Below are 16,657 nucleotides of genomic sequence, written 5' to 3' on the forward strand. Positions count from 1 at the left end.
AAAAAATAAATCTCATGATTTTGGGGTGCTGACTGGTGATTTTTGAATTATTGCGGCTGGCAATCCTGCCTTACACAGATGACTACTATAACTTCAATTACTCCTTCTCCTGAACTGTGCTAAAAGCAAGAATAATCTGTGTGGGAGGAGTATGTAAATTGGCCATTGTTGGAATATGCCACAGGCACTTACTTTCTTCTTTTCCCAGGGGTGCTCTGCCCTGAGGTCCCACCATTACTCTGCTCCTTTCCCCAAAGCTCCACCCTCACCCTGCTCTGCCTCTTTCCAATTCCACTCTGCCCCCTCCCCTGAACGTGCCCCACCTTCGCTCTGCCTCTTTCCGCCCCCACTGCTCCCTCTCCCCCGCCAACCCCAGCACCTCCTGCCTGCTGCCGAACAGCTGATTGGCAGCAGGCGAGAGGCGCTGGGGTGGAAAGAGCTGATTGGAGGGTGGCTGGTGAGTGCTGAGCCAGCCCCGGAACACCCACAGTGTCGGCACCTATGGAATATTCCCAATGACTTCTAGGCCCCATCCCAGAACCCGACAGTGCATGGAAACTTTTTGCGTGGAGCCACAAACGGGAATGAAAAATAGTTGTAATGTACTTTCCCTTGTCCTATGGCTTTTCTAGTGTGTGCGTAAGTGTAGGTTAGAATTCAGTCCATAGTTTATGGAGCACTTTGGGTACCCTTCAGGATGAAAAGTGCTATATAAATGTATGATTTCCAATGTTGCAACTTTTGAAATTTTATCACAGCTGTCCCAATATTCTTTTTTCATGAAGTCCCAGTTCCTGGAGTCATTTTATTGTGTGAGAATCTCAGCTTTTGTTTTTAAAATAGTGTCTTTCTAGTCTTCTGGTTGAAAATGTGAACCCTAAAAAATAGAAGGCAAGTAAAAAGAACCCCAGATCTTAAAATCACAAGTTTTTTGAGGCCTTACTCATTTTTAAGTGTTTGGGATTGAGAATACTGGATTTTTAATTTTAATTATTTTGGCAATAATATTGAATCTAAAGAGTGAGTGAAGAAGTGTTGTCTGTTAGCTAGGGAGCAAGGGAATGGCAGCCAGAACTCCTGCATTCTATTTCTGACACTGATGTAAGTATATAATTTATGGTACTGTCTCTATGCCTCCATTTGCTTATCTGTAAAATGGAGACAGTAATACTTACAAAAAGAAAAGGAGTACTTGTGGCACCTTAGAGACTAACCAGTTTATTTGAGCATAAGCTGTAGCTCACAAAAGCTCATGCTCAAATAAATTGGTTAGTCTCTAAGGTGCCACAAGTACTCCTTTTCTTTTTGCGAATACAGACTAACACGGCTGTTACTCTGAAACCTGTCAGTAATACTTACCTCCCTCATGGGGTTGTTGAAAGTGTAATTTACTTATTTGTAAAGTGCTTCAGACCTCCTGGGTTCCAATTTTGTGAGATTTTAGATTTCTAGAGAAACAAGTATCTGAAACAGTTTAACTGAATAACAAAATCTTATTCAGATTCACCTATCTCTAACTCTTTGATATTTTACCTCAAAATTAAAGTAGTTTAAGTCTTTTCTTACTAATTCTTTGCCTGTATAAATATTGACTGTTCCCATCAGAATGTGTGCCACTCATGACACTTATTCCTCAATGATCAGATGGACAGGCTCAGATTTCACCACTTAATGGTGACATCTTTGTCATCCATATTCTACAGTGTTTGTAGCGATACCAGCACCACCACACAGCTTTATGAGGCAATAACTATGTCTTCTCATTTATCCACCCAGGAACTGGATTATTACCTCATAAAACAGTGTGATGGAAGTATTATTTAAATCCTAGCTTGTTGATATTCACCAGAATAATCCTTTTCTACTCATGGGTCTTGGCAAACCTCTCCATGTCTAAGTGCATGAGTCTACAAATTCAGAGGCTAATTTCTTATTAGCGATCATATCCTCTATTAACATTATTATTATTATTTAACTAAGTACCATCTTCCAATTTGTTTGCCTTGCAGGTTGTGTATATAGCTGAAGCTCATGAGCTGTCCTATATAGTGACAGGATTAAAACCGTACACGATGTACAACTTCACTATTACTCTCTGCAATCGAATTGAATGTGTAACCAGTGAGCCAAGCATGGGACAAACCTTAGCAGCCGGTAAGGAAATAATCTGATCCATGTACAAAGTCGACGTAGCTTTCTAATGAGAACCATTACAGATGATCATAGTTTGATGCACAGTGACAGGGATCGGTGTTGTTTTAATTTAAAGTGACTTGCTTAATTATAATTTGTTTACCTTGACAGTTTAAAAACAAAACAAAATGTTTCCCAGGCAGGTTTATAGTATACTCTAATGCGATAGGATTTATGTGCTTCTCTCTCAATTACAAGTCAGTTATTTAGTTATCCTATTCCTGTTTGTTTATATCATGCCCATCCATAGCTCTTACGCTGATTAGAGCTGATAATAAATCAGTTGTTTCTTATAAGTCTTCATGTGCCAGATTTTCAAATGAAAACATGCAGAAGTGTATATGCACTTTTGCAAATGCTTGGCTTTACATGCAAGTGGGGGTTGCATTCTTTTCTTATGAAGTGGACTTGCAAACTTTGACTAGCTTGTGTGTGGTGAGTATTTGTGTATCTATGCCAGGGACACACTGATGTACATGCATATTTTGGGTGTGCCCATTTGAAAATATTCAGGTTATGAATGTTCTCTGTTACAGAGCTGCAGTACTGTAAACATCAATTCCAAATCTGTGGAGCACTTGCTGGTGGTGTGCAGAGAGTTGGCTGGTCACATTGCTCTCTCCTTATTTCCAGCTGCAGCACTACATAAAAAAACCATTAAATAATTCCACGATATTACCATTTCCAGTTATGCAGCTGCTGTATGGGATCATGAATGGGAAGGTGGTGGTCCTTGCAATCGTGAACAGTAGGAGAGGTGATCCATGAAATGAGCTATCTATTGTGATGTGGTCCAAAATATGAAAAAAAAATTGAGAACCCCTGCTATATAGAATATTGTTTAAGACGTTTTAATGTGCCCTTCTTCCCTTCCATGGCTTCCTTTCTACCTGTTTTCAGTTATGGGGAAAGTGATTTGTTCTCTCACAGTGGATACCACTCCCTCACTGTTCAGGCCTTCTGTTTGAATGAACAGAGATGGCTCTGAGATGGTGTCTCGTCTCTGTTTCTGGACTCCACGGAGATTTATTTGATCTCTTCACGCTGCAGCCCCTTTGAAATTTTAACTTGGCTGTCTTAAGAACCCATTCCATATAAGCATGACTTTACTTCTCCACCATCATTCCCAACCATCCAATTGTCATCTCTGGAATGGAGTATCAAATTAGTGCCAGCCTGGAGAGCTCTTCACCATAGGAACCTTACTGTTCCAAGGGATTCCAAAGGCTAATAGCCCCAGAAACCAATATGACCTACATAGGACCTTTTGTTGTTATTACAAATTATCCAATCTTGCGTGTATATATTTATTCAAAGATTGAGAATGAATAGCTCAGTTCAGCTTGACAGCTTGTTTATGACTGTCTCCTCCTCAGTTAATGCTTAGAGACCTATCACATTAAAGAAGACAGGAGAATACAAAACAGAGTAACAGACAGGTCTGGATTTATTAGACGTTCCACATTATAGCATTTTTCTGTTCACCGTTTCCAGATCTTGAAAGTGACCACCTTGAGAATTGGAGGGTTCAGTCTTGTATTGCATTTGCTCAGTTGAAACAGTACCACTGATGTTGATTTTCCCAGATTTTATGCTCATAAATTTTAAAATATAAAGGACAAAACACTTGGATTTTGCATGCCATTTCATCTTTCACCATTCAGTTTTTTTGTAACTGTAGCAAATTGTTTGCAATCCTACAGTTAAGTGTCTAATGCTATTTCCATAACAGTTTTATATTTTCAACGGTTTCATCCTGGGAGAAAATCTTGCCGAAAAAAAGTATTTAAAATATATTTATTTTTTAAAATAAAACCTCCTGGTTTTGTAATCTTCAAGTAATATAAGAGGTAGAATAATACTAGACAGACTTGGAGATGCCATTCCCATCAATAGCAGGGATAGTGGATCAGATCCTGGTCAATGCAAAGTCCTTGTTGCACCACTGAGTGGTTCAAAGGGGAATTAAAATGGCTTTGAAAGGGGAGGTGAAGATTCTCTGAGTGTGAAGGAATCTCCATTTGGCAAAGAATCAGCAACACTGGCTCTGTGCCACTCCCTGTTGGCCCCCTGGCAGAAGGAGCTTGCTGGAGGAGGTGTGGCTGAAGTGTGCTTCCGTGTAATGGTCCCTTACGGCTGTTACAATCTAGTGCAATTTAGAGTAGTCTTGAGTTTTGTTTCAGCTTGTGGTAGAACCAAATGCTGCTTCCAGCTTTACAGCTACGGCTCCCATTGACTTTTGAGAACAGAATTTGGCCCATTATCTCTTATTGATACCAGAGTGGAAGGACCCCCACACACAGTCTCTTTCAAGCACAGTTTTGTTTTCCAAATGTAGGCAAAACACAAAAAGAGTTCCTCAGCCCACCCTGGGCTACAGCTCTCAGGGAATTTTCCCTTTTGCCTTGTTATCCCTCCTTTTTCAGGACCCACAACAAGATTCTTCTGTGCTATTTTAATTGAGCACGACCTCTCAGGGCTTTCTCCTTGGAGGCCCTCTTTCCCCTGTAGGCTCCCAAGGGACTGGAGGCAGTGGGACTTTGGCTATCTTGCTCAGGGAATTTCAGAGAGAGAGAGAGAGCGAGCGCTCAGAACCAAGAGTAATGAGAGTAGCAAGAGCTCAGAAGAAGGGATAGAGCTGGGCTGAAAGCTGCAGGGAGGGGATGCTCCTGAAGCGGGGAGCAGTGGAGTCAGATCAGGTTGGTGAAAGCAGAACCTGTGAACTTCCCCAGGACAGAGAGCCATGGCCAGAGAGGGCTGAGGGAGATATCTTCTGGCTCTCTAAGCTGGAAAGCTGGAGAGAGCTGAAGATTGGGAAATGATGGGGGGGATGAGCTTGCTGAAATCTCTGGGTAAGGGCTAGAACCACACCTGGTACGCAAACAGGGTGGAGATGCTCCTCAGCTCTAGGTTCTGAGGTGGGGTGTAGGGGTGAGGGTGAGAGGTGCTGGAGCTGTACTTGGTGTGTTGATGTATTATTGGGACTTGAAAGAGTGAATGTACTGTTTGGTCTGTGCTGGACAAATCTGGATTGCGGTTGAGAGTCTTTTATGCTAGTTAAACCTACAAAAGGCTATTTATATGTGGAAAGCTTGTGTGGAGTTACTGGAGGCGATAGAAGAAAAGGGAAAATGAGGCAAAAGCACTGGTCCTGTTGTGCCCTGCTGCAGCACTAGGAAGGAGATGCCTTCTCACATATGGTGAAGAATGCAAGCAGGTGATCAGCCCATAGGAAAAAGGAACTGTGAATGCCTGAAGAGGGCACTCAAGGCAGAGGGCTGCTTGCATGGCCACTCTGTAGCCATTGAGGGGGCACCCAGGAGAGTTACCCTTTGACACGGATGTTAAACTATTTTTTTTATTTTCAAAGGTTTTTTCTGTTTTGTGTTTAATTCAAACCATTACATTATGGATCACATTCCCAGCAGATGTAATTGGCATAGCTTCATAGACTGGAGGTATACAAATTACACCAGCGGAGGATCTGGTCACAAGAAAGAGGTTCAAAAAATGTAGTTGCATAGAATACTAGGAATATTTGCATCACTCCCTGAATATTAAAATGAGTTCAGAGATGTTTGTCATTAAGGATCTCTACTTCATTTCAGGGGTGCTGGAACAATTTGTACAGTGGGGTTGCTGAGAGCCATTGAATCAAACTGTAAACCCTGTATATAATGGAAACCACTTCAAGCCAGTGGGTGTTGCCGCACGCCTAGAACCGCTAGTTCCAGCACCTATGATTCATTTTTGAAAGCAGTTTATGGGCAAATCAGCGTCGTATACTTAATGCAGATTTCTCAAAGGCAAAACATTCAGGTGCTCAAAAGTTTTCTGTAAGGCACAGAGACATTTAGTTGTGTCTCTTTCTCCCCCCACGCTTCCATTCCTGATTTGTGACATTTCAGCAGAATAGAATTAGCTGTGTGAGGACTATAACAGAACAGTAATTGCTTATCCTACAGATCTCAATATCAAATAGTCAGTGTGCCTTAAACAATCTATACAGCTGTGTTTCATTAACTACTGTGTGACTGAACTCACTTTTTGTAATTAAGTTTGTCTTTCATTTGTCCTTTGGTAAGATTTTTTTCAAACTTAAATTTAACAACATTTGTTTTTAAGAAGAGACACCAAAACACACCCTGGTGATTGCTGCCATTCACCCCAGCACATTGTATTACTGCTCCTTTGCTTTTGATGGCAATTAGAGGGTTCAGAAGCTAATTTGTAGAAGATATTCTTCCAGCAGCAGCTGCATCTGGCTTCTTGGCAGACTCCTCAAGCAGTTGTATTGGTGGCTTTGGAGTTGCCTCTGGGTTTACTGGGGTAATGATGCTGATGTGCTGTCTGGGCTGCCTTACGTCCTAGATGTCATTTTATTTGTTGATTACCCTTTTAATCTAAGTAATTTTGTCCATTTTTATCTATTTATGAAGAAAGTCCAGTGCAAACTCTTTTGGAGAGCTACACTCCATTTGTGCTAGCAATGCATCACTTGCTTATGCCTGTCAGAAATTGGTTTTCTGCACAATTCTAAGCAACAGTCTTAAAACAACCCATATCCCATTATGCTGGTAATTAATCGTGCATTAACTTCTCTCTCTCTATTAAAAGTAAAATATGAAGGCTGTTTGCTGCTGGTCTGAAAACACACATTGTTTTGCATGCATGTACATAAGTCTTTTCATTGCGAATAGGACCCAAAGTGATTAAACAAGCTCTCTTAATATGTTAATTTATAATTTTAATTACAACAATCTTGTATATATAGTCATTAGTGAATACTAATATAAATATTTTTCGACCTTTTTATTCATAATGCATAAACCAATCATCCAGTTACTTCTCGGCAGTTGCCTGTTTTTGTTTCATAATACAATCTTTGTTCTCAGTTATGAATGCATTTTGTTCATTCCTGTCTTGAATAATCCCTCATTAAGCTAGTCACTTTCTGCTCCATGCTAAAAAGGAAAAATTATCATGCAAATGTGGCATGCCATATTAAAAAGCACATTACCAAACACTTTTGTTGCTGTCCTTCAATTAGTTTCCCTTCTTTGAATTTAATTTCATTTGTTGTTAAACTACTGACTTGATGTATGGACTCATGAATTTGAGGCTGCTGCCAAGAATGTAGAAGGAAAAAAAAATCAAAGCCTCTTCAGCAGGCTGCAGAGGCAAAACTGAAATGAATTTGCTTCACCTTTGACAAGAACACTTGAACAGCATTGGAGTCGTCTGATGATTCAGCTTGGCTAATTATCTGATTATTTATTTCAAGAATAAAGGCACTGGTTTACAATTAGAGAACTGTAAAGTAATCTAAGAAATTTGGTAATGACAGATGACTTAAGTAACTTTTGAGATAAACAGTATCTGCTCAAACTTGTCTCGCTGAGTGTTCTCAAGCTGTAGTTAAACTGCTCTTTGAGTCTTGGTAAAATAGTAGGAAGCCAAAAGTTGTTTGTTTGTTCTCCCAACATTACACTTCAGAAAGTAGCTCAAATTATTCTTTTGCCAGTGTGTCAAATTTGCATGGTTTTTAAGGTATGTGTAAGCTGTATTTCTCTTGATTAAAAGCTTTTGGTTCAAAGCAATACTTTTTAATTGCCTAATGATATAAGTCAGTTCTTAGGAAAGAACCATGCATTTAGGAGTTCATTTGCAATATAACTGAAAAATTCATTGCATGGCAGTAAAACAATTTACTGTTAATTACAAGGAGAAGAATTTGCTGTACCATGCTCACAGATTGCCATGAATCATGCAGCACTCCTAGAGATTTATAACAGATGTGTAAGTGGGATGAATTAGCAGGGTTTAATAACAGAGACACAAATCATGCAGACTTCAAGGAGCTTTAATTGATATACTAGAATGTGACGGGCATGAATCACTCAGCCATTCAACAGCACTGTAACATATGGTCAGCTCAATATGCTGCATCTTAAATCGGTTGGTAAGTCGTTGGTTGTCCCATATGGTGGAAGCAATATATTTTTCATGATTTTTTTTAAAAATACTGTATTTTACATCTATTTTTAAGATATGGTTATAATACATGTTATTAAATTGTCTCCTGATACCTATTATGGATGTTTTCTTATTTGTTTTTTCATTAAAATTTCTTTAAAAAACCCCCAAAAACCCTAAAAAGAGTCTTCTGAAAAAGTCTAAAATAATTGTCGGAAGCCATAAGTACTGTTGCTTCACTCATATACTATTGACACATTTGATACTTCTTGAAGTGCATATGGAAGCAGAGCTTGTAGCAGGAATGCTACAGCAATTGCAGGGTCCTGTGAACCAAATAACACACTGCAATAATGAAACTGATAGCTGTCTGGCTTTGCATATAGTTTTACTCACAGGCAAAATCTGGAGACAAATAGGACCCATCCCACCCTGCCAAAAAAAATTGCACCTCCAAAATGGTTGTGAAGTTCACAACTGCTCTGATTTGTATGTGCTACAGTATGAACTCTAATGGACAGCCGTCAAAAATGTAAGTATTTATATGTCTCCATTGTCAATATTACCTTTTAAAATAGTACAAACAAGAGTAACACCTTGCTCCTGTAATCATCTTGAAAACCTTAAATAGCTAATTGCAGACTAATACTGATGGGTACAGAAACATCCACCTGTAATACACTGAAAATTATTTATACAAACATATACAAGTATGTAGACTGGTAAAGGTTTTGTAGCCAGAGTGTAAACACATTTTTATTGAGACAGGAATCTGGCAGTCTGTGGAAAAGCTTTAGCAGTTGTATTAATAAACCTGACAGACTTGAGAAAGGAATATTGCATCTTTAGAACTGTGGCTGCCAGAATTTAATGTCAACAATTAAAATTTATTTTGATCCTTACCTAGTGTTTATTACTGTTTGTATACACAACAGACCTTACTAATACAGAGATGCACTATTAGATGGAATTACCATCTGTTCAGAGTGAAATGCTGGCATCTGTCTTAGAGTCTAAAACTAAAATGATATTATTTCAAACAAAAACAAAATTAACTGCTCTTTACTTAGCAACTCGTTTTTGCATGTGCGCTCACATACATAGGAAAGGCTTATTTGTAATGACCTATGTAATAATGTCTATATTTGGATATATGACTTTAAAATAAGCTGTATGGACCATCTGTCTTTACTGGTCTTTTGGTGCCCTCTGTTACACAATGGCATGCAGCAATCATAGGCTTTTAAATACTGTTTTAGCTTTACAATATATTAAATATGTATTATAGTGCAAGACATTAAAACTACATAATTAAAATACCCAAAATGTGACTTTGAATCTACTAAAATACAGTATGCTCATTATTTTGACAGATATGTCTTAACAGAATGTGACTGAAAAAAATTTAAATAGGTAAAATTATAGTCAATTCATCTTAACTTAATAGCTACAGGTACCACAGTGACACCTTTAGGAAAATATAGACTGTATCTTTTAGTCCTGAATATTTTAAATTTCAGCATACAGTACCATGAAGGCCAATGTTACAGATTTATTTTCAGCTTTTTGGGGGGTCTGGACTTAAGAATAGGCTCTCACTGTGTGCAAGGAGGTGAATTCTCAAGTACCAAGGACATTGTAGTTTAAATACGGATGTTATAGCAAAGACTTTCTGAAAGGCTAGGCTTCTATTCCATATATCACCAAATAATAAATTGTGTCATGCCAGTGTTTAATGCATGTACACAGTGCATTAACTGTAACTGTAGTACATTTATTTGTGCTAGAGGAGACTTGAAAATGATTAAAAGATCAATACTTCCCTGTCACAGAAGCAAGTGTTACGATGCATTTAAGTAGTTAATTGCATAAGCCCCATAAAAGCTTCAAGTTTGGGTAGCAGGGATGCCATAATTACAGTCCAAGCAGCTACCATTTATTAATGGTGGACTTCTAAGGGAGATATGCTTGTTGTCATAAGTGTTGGCTATCTGTGTACATTTTAGAAATAATGAATTTTAGCATCCGTAAGTTGAACCGGAGGGCTCAACCTCAGTACTCACCTTTGAAATGCTGACGTACACCTATTCTCTCCAACAATGAAGTTTTGATTGTTAAGCCATGTTTTCTATTTAAACCTCTGCATTTATATTGAAATTCATTAGTGTTCTGCCCTACTTATGCAGGGAAAGCTTATGACCTCACACCACACTACTTTAATTTTGACATTGTAAATTTCTAACATAGCGATGTGATGCTAATTAGAGTGTGAAGTCATAAATGATGTCTAAGTAGGAATTTACAACACACACAGTATGGTTGGTGGGTTTTTTTCATCCCTTCAAGAAGATTATTTATCAAGTTGGAGGAGAAGAAATAGCAACATGCTACGGGTTAATGGGAGAAAAGAAAAGTATGTTAATAGTCCTGTAAATGCAAGGATCTTTAAAAGGAGTCATTAATTCAATCCAAATGAAGGTCTATACAATGAATTCACAGTATATACAAGGGTGTGTTGTGATGTAATTTGTTAGATTTTGAAGATCTGTATTTTAGTCCAGATCATGTTATTCCTGAAGTGAGTTTGGTGCCCTATAATCATCATGGGAACGGTTTCCTTGAACGTGTTTCCATCATATCTCCCTTCCAGTCGCACACAATGAAGATTCATTTATTAAATCCTTATTTATCAGACAGAGGGGTTACTTAACAATATAAAATGGATATGGATTCCATTAATAAAGAACTACTGCACATCTGCTGTAGACCTTAGCTTGTTACACTGCTTTGCTGAATCAATCCACTCACACCTGTAGGACCATCATTTCATTATCCAAACAGGTCATGCTGCCCTCCAGTGGCTTACTGTACACTGTTTTTAAAAAACTTCAATAGTTTTAATTCATAATTCAACTGTAGAGTCATCATCTCAGTTGGCTTGATTAAACAGGTGTCACACTGAATGTTCCAGTATTGGGAAAATAAAGTAATAGTATCAAACTCTGTGACATGCCCAGACCTCCAAAGAGTCAGTCTTGTATCAGCTTCATAGTGTCCTGCAGAGCACCAGTTTTTAGGCAAGAAAAGATGGAGAGTAACATTTACTCAAGTTGGAGAATTATCTGTATACGTGACAATGGCTCATAAAATTATATACCTGCTTTGAGGAAGAATCTTTCATGGAAACAGTGAGGATGTGCCAAACTGGTTGTTTGCTAGAGTGCAATCACAGTGTTGTAGGTCCTCAATCCAAGTACTGGGATAATGATTGTGCTTTTGTTGACCAGAAGTAGTTCACTTTGTGGCAAAATCGTGTTTTATCATGTTCCAGAGTGCTAAAATGCAGTTAGGAAGAAGCTACTAAAGTTTGATTTTCCTCTGAGCTTAGGCCCCGACCCTGCATTGAGAACCCTGTGGCAGTGTGCCTACATGGAGCCCCTTGAGAGCAATGCAGGACTGGTGGCTAAGAGTCTAATCAAGGAGAGAACATTAATTCTATTATGTAGGAAGTGATTCAGATTATTAAGGGTCCATAAGAGTTATGTCTCATGGTCTGCGTGGGATGGAATAGTAGATAATTGTATCAGAAGTTTGAAGATCAAATGAGGCATTACTACAGGTTGAGACTAGGGTTTTTTTTAACCATCAAGAATCCTTCCATTAGTATAGTAGCACACTATAGGGGCTCCATGGAGATTTGCGTTTATTGACCAGAAACTGGGTCCCTCATAAACAATATATTAAGTGTATGAAATTAAGTCCCAAGAAGTCTGGACAGTTATGCATGGGTAACAATTTTTTCCCCTACACATAGCACCAAGAAAACTTGCTGCCCCTCTTCTTGAAGGAGTAAACAGCACAGTGTTAAAGATAAATTGGAATGAACCTGAAGAACTTAATGGGCCTTCTCCCATCTACCAGCTGGAAAGGATGGATTCATCTTTAGCTATATCGAGGGTAGAAGTAATGAAAGGAATCCGTTTCCCAGGAAATGGTTATTACAAATTCCCCAGTTCTGCTCTCCCTGCCAATACGTACTTTACAGGTAAATGAATTTAAATTACTTACAGAATGTTTAAATTGTACTCTGCATTTGTTTTACCATTTATTATCTTCTATATCGTTTTTTTATTGCTAGATCTGTAGCTTTTACTTTGAGTATTGTGTGATTGTTAGCTATGTAAAGACTACTTCAGTTGTGCTAAGTCTATAACTGAATGCATTCGCTTGAAAGTTACAAATTCTCACAAAGAACCTGTAGAAACCTTTATCAGACATGGGATTTTGATTCCTTTGGACTCAGACACTGATCTATGGTGAGCACTGCTGCAGACATGGTACATTTCTTAGTGGGAAGTATAAACTGGATTTTTATTTATTTTTCTGGGGTGAGATCTCTGCAGTGTATTCACTATTGATTCTAAAGCGTGTTTCTTCCTCTGCTACCATTTAGTGTCCCAGTGGTGGTGTGAGACCTGGTAGAAAAACTCTCTTTCCCTTGCTCCTGTTTTGGATTTCTCTAGTATTCTCAGAGTGATGGGACAAAATGTACCTGTGACTATGAACATCAGTGTTTTGGGTGTGTGGTGGGGGTAGGGGCTGGGTGAGGGGCGTTGCACCAATCTGACAAATTGACTTGTACCTGTAGTTGTGCTGTTCCTGGATTGCTGGTGCCTACCATCAGCACTCTTTCTGTCCTTGCTTCTGGCTTGGGTGAGTGAACTTTTCAGGTGGAAAGCCTGTGAAAGATGCAGTGCTCTATTGAAATAATCTGCTTCTGCTGTTGCCCTTCATTTTGTGGACCAGACAAGTGTGTTTCCAGGGCATCAGTGAAAACTTGAGCTGCTTGGGAAATGTCTAGGCCAAGCTGATGATGTTTTCTGGGATGCCAGCTCATGGTACCAATTGGTCTTCGTCGTTTTCACCAGATTCAAAGTGATCACTTTTCTCTGGTTTCCTGTTGACAGGCTGAATCATATCACTTTGCTCAGTGCTAGTGTGTCAATTAAAAGTCTTGTATTCACTCCTTTTGCTGACTTTGTCTTAAGGTGCTTTAAGCACAGTGGTGATTCACGGGAGTTGTCTCTGACTGTGCATAGCAAGCCCATAGCAACAGCCAGTGGACTCTCCTCAACAACTAAAGTGCTTGATGTTCATTCCCCTGTTATTAAAAGCCTGTAACCTCCCCTGCATGTTTAGTGAAAATCTTTTATTTGCTTATCCCATTGTCTCTCTGTACTGTTGTGGTCTAAACTGCATAGGGATCAAGGGTGCAGTTTTTCTGATTGGGCTATTGCTATCAGCTCTATTGCTCCAGTGGAAGGGGATATTCTCCACTATTAGTCTGAGGAGAGCCAAAGAGTGATGGATATCACTGAATCTCCCTCTACTCGTGCTCAGAAGCCCTGGAGTGTTCCATTTCCCTTCCATGGGTGGGACAGCTAGCTGGGCTCATTAACGTAATCTGTTCTGTTGTCGTGACTAGCAAAGGGTTGTTTGACCATGGGGCAGTTTAGCCAGTGAGGTTGTTTGTGTATTGAAACTGAGGGCTAGGAGGAAGGAGAAGGTCTCTCTGGAGATGGTTGAAGCGGACTCTGGAAGGTATAGACAGAAGGGATGGGAGAAGATGTTAAAATAGAATCCCCTTTAATTTGCCATTTTGTGGCTGCTTATGATACAGATAAATGTCATTTATCATCACTTGGGATTATAATCTTTCTATGGAGATCAGCTATTAGTCATAGTATCTGGAGATGGGCTGGGACTGAAATATGGTAAGCAATTTGTCCAGACATCTACAGATAACACCGGGTGACCGGATTAAATCAGCCAGTATGATACCCAGAAATGTAGAAGTCATGTATCTTGACAACTCAATAAATTATCCAAAAATAAAAATGTGGGTAGCTGTATATTCAGTCATCTGGATTCAGCACCCCTTCCAAAATATCACGGGGGGGGAGGGGCGGGACAGAGAACTTGAAGAACGAGACCATAAAAAGAAAGAAGTGTATAGAAGGTAAAAAATCCTTTTAAATTGTTTTCTCCACATATTCCTTCCCTAAATCTTTCCCTTACAATGCACTGCTGAAGTCAGGCATTTGGCATACAGTGTATTCTTTAGATGGAATGGTTTCACTATACATACAGCTGTGTGCATTTTTGACACAAAAGTGTGCCAACTTGTACATGCCAGCCAGCAGACATATTGTGTGTGTGAATACTCACTGTTCCAGAAAAGACAGATCAGTTTATTCATTGATAATAAATGTAGTTGTCCTCACTTCCTTCCCTGACCATTCTTATACTCTGAGGGGCAAGTAATAGGGGCAGATGTATTATCTGGGAAGTTATCCAAATTCATCTTATAAAAAGAAGTAAGGCAATAAACATTGGCTGTACTAAGAAGGATCCTTCTGTCTGTAACAAAGCCTCCAGCTCCACAGTAAAATGTGCTCTGAGTATACGTTAGGTAGAGAGGAAGTCCGGTATAGATGAAAATCACTTCTGCCACAGCTGTCCACAAGCAACTTGTCAGTTCCCAAAACTGTGAAGAATTTTCCTCTATACAGCTGCATGCTTAAGGCACCTGGAAATAGACTTTTACGGAAGAGGCGGATTGAATTATTTTGAACACTCCTGCCCTACTCTGGAGGTAACAAAACATGTCCTAATTTATCTGCATTCTCCATATTCTTCAAAATGTTACTGGGTACACTAATTGTTAGTAATTTTGCTTTAGGTGATGCTGTTTCAGGTCATGTCATATCAGCGTTGCTGGTACTGTTTCACGAGACGCTTTTGCAGTCTCTGAAGTGCTCAAAATACACTTTGTTCCATGAGACGTACTTAACTGGGGAGGAGGTCAGTGAGGTGACTTCCAGGACTACGGTTATGAGAACATCCAGCAATCTCCATCTGCAGAAGATGGAAGGATGGGAACTCCTTTCTGCCCTAGATTTGTTGATGAAGCCAGGTGCTCAAAGTATATGTTCCCTTTAAAACATTCCCTTGACTCTGGGTTCTGAGACTTGCTTAGAAGCTACTATTTTTGTTAATGCGTTTTAACCAGTGTGTCCTTATGTTTAAAATTCTCTTTGGTAATAAAGAAAATGGGGGAAAAAACTACTGATATCTCTGTTAATTTTCCAGATGTGGATTTAGTGGCTGTTAGGAAGAGGGAATCGATTACAGTTTAAAATGTCTTGTTTGGAGAAAGTACTCTTTAGGGATAGTTTTTTCAAATGGCCTTCCAAAATACCTGTTTGTTTGCATTAAAACTTACTTACAAGTCTAAGAGAGTTACTTGTGCTGGGAATTTGTGATTGCAAAGAAGGTGACTGTAGAGTACAGAGAGGGCATTTTCAGTCATCAAAAATTTGTCCTGTAGAATGTAGTTTACCAATTAGTTATTTTGTCTGGCATATTTACAATGAGTATTGCTCATGTCTCTCTAATTTAAAGTCCTTAATCATCGAAAGTTATTGAAGAATCAGATTTAATATTTTCTTCTTCCACCTCAACATACCTGTGAATAATTAAGAGCAGTCATAACAGCAGCAAAGATGTTATTGTTGATGCTGATGTGTTTGCTGCTTGAGAGGAGCCTCCAAATCTTTGATAGTGGGAGCGTTTACAGTGGCTAGTCGCTTTATTTAGATTTTGCATTTTTTTCATTGCTATATACAGTATGTTTAATACAGAGTCTGAACTTGCCTAGTGATTAGTATCCTTAGCGCAGACTGAGAAGAAGAGATTACACTGAGATTTATATTCACTGAGAGATACTTGTAAGCCTTGTGGAACAGGGTGCTCTGTCCCCGTTAAATGGTAGGGGGACTGGAGCAAGCTATCCCCAGTTGCAGTTCTGGCACACATAAAGGTCTAGGGACTGGCACGGGCAGTTGCTGGGAGAAAAGAAGTGGTCCTTGGGTGATAGTGTCTGGGGTAGGGGTGGGGGAACCCAAACAGGTTACTGCTTATTTAAGCAATTGGGACCCAGGAGCCTGGTTCTGTAGGGTGGGTTAAGGCTCCCCTCGCTCTCTATGTCAACCAAGCCAAGTTTTGGAAAAGAGGGCAGCATATATAATCTGCCTCTTCCCTCATAATGGAAAAGATACTATCAGGAGAAGGACTGCTCACCTGCTGACCTCTCGCAGAGGAAAAAAGACTGAGCTGGTTTGAGGTGTCTTCCAGAGGTGAAGATGGTGGGAAGACTGTACTCCAGCAGACACACCTATGCAGAAAGGGCTTTGTTATGAAGGTGTGGAGTTCTGTTTGTTTGAAAGACTTCGCTGCCAGTCCACGTAAAACTGGATGGGGCTAATTTAAAAAGATCATCTGGGAGAAGCCATCTTGAAGCAGGACACAGCCCCATGAAGGAGGGGGATCTCTGACCAGGGGAAAGGCTTTCAGCTTGAAGGACTATTGGAGACTATTTTTTAGACTTAATAAATTAGACTCCCAAGAAGGGGAGTATTGTTTTAAG

General features: G+C 39.5%; 1 protein-coding gene across 1 annotated transcript in view; it reads left to right on the forward strand.

The window, feature by feature from the left end:
- USH2A (usherin) overlaps window positions 1–16,657 on the forward strand; it is a 571,481-nt gene that overhangs the window by 128,209 nt on the left and 426,615 nt on the right. Inside the window, exons 19-20 of the mRNA XM_027827110.3 lie at window positions 2,010–2,154; window positions 11,984–12,214. Of these exons, the coding sequence (XP_027682911.2) occupies window positions 2,010–2,154; window positions 11,984–12,214 (376 nt within the window). The remainder of the gene's footprint in view (window positions 1–2,009; window positions 2,155–11,983; window positions 12,215–16,657) is intronic.

The sequence above is a fragment of the Chelonia mydas genome, chromosome 3 (genome assembly GCF_015237465.2).
Source record: "Chelonia mydas isolate rCheMyd1 chromosome 3, rCheMyd1.pri.v2, whole genome shotgun sequence".
In the NCBI taxonomy this organism is placed as follows: Eukaryota; Metazoa; Chordata; order Testudines; family Cheloniidae; genus Chelonia; species Chelonia mydas.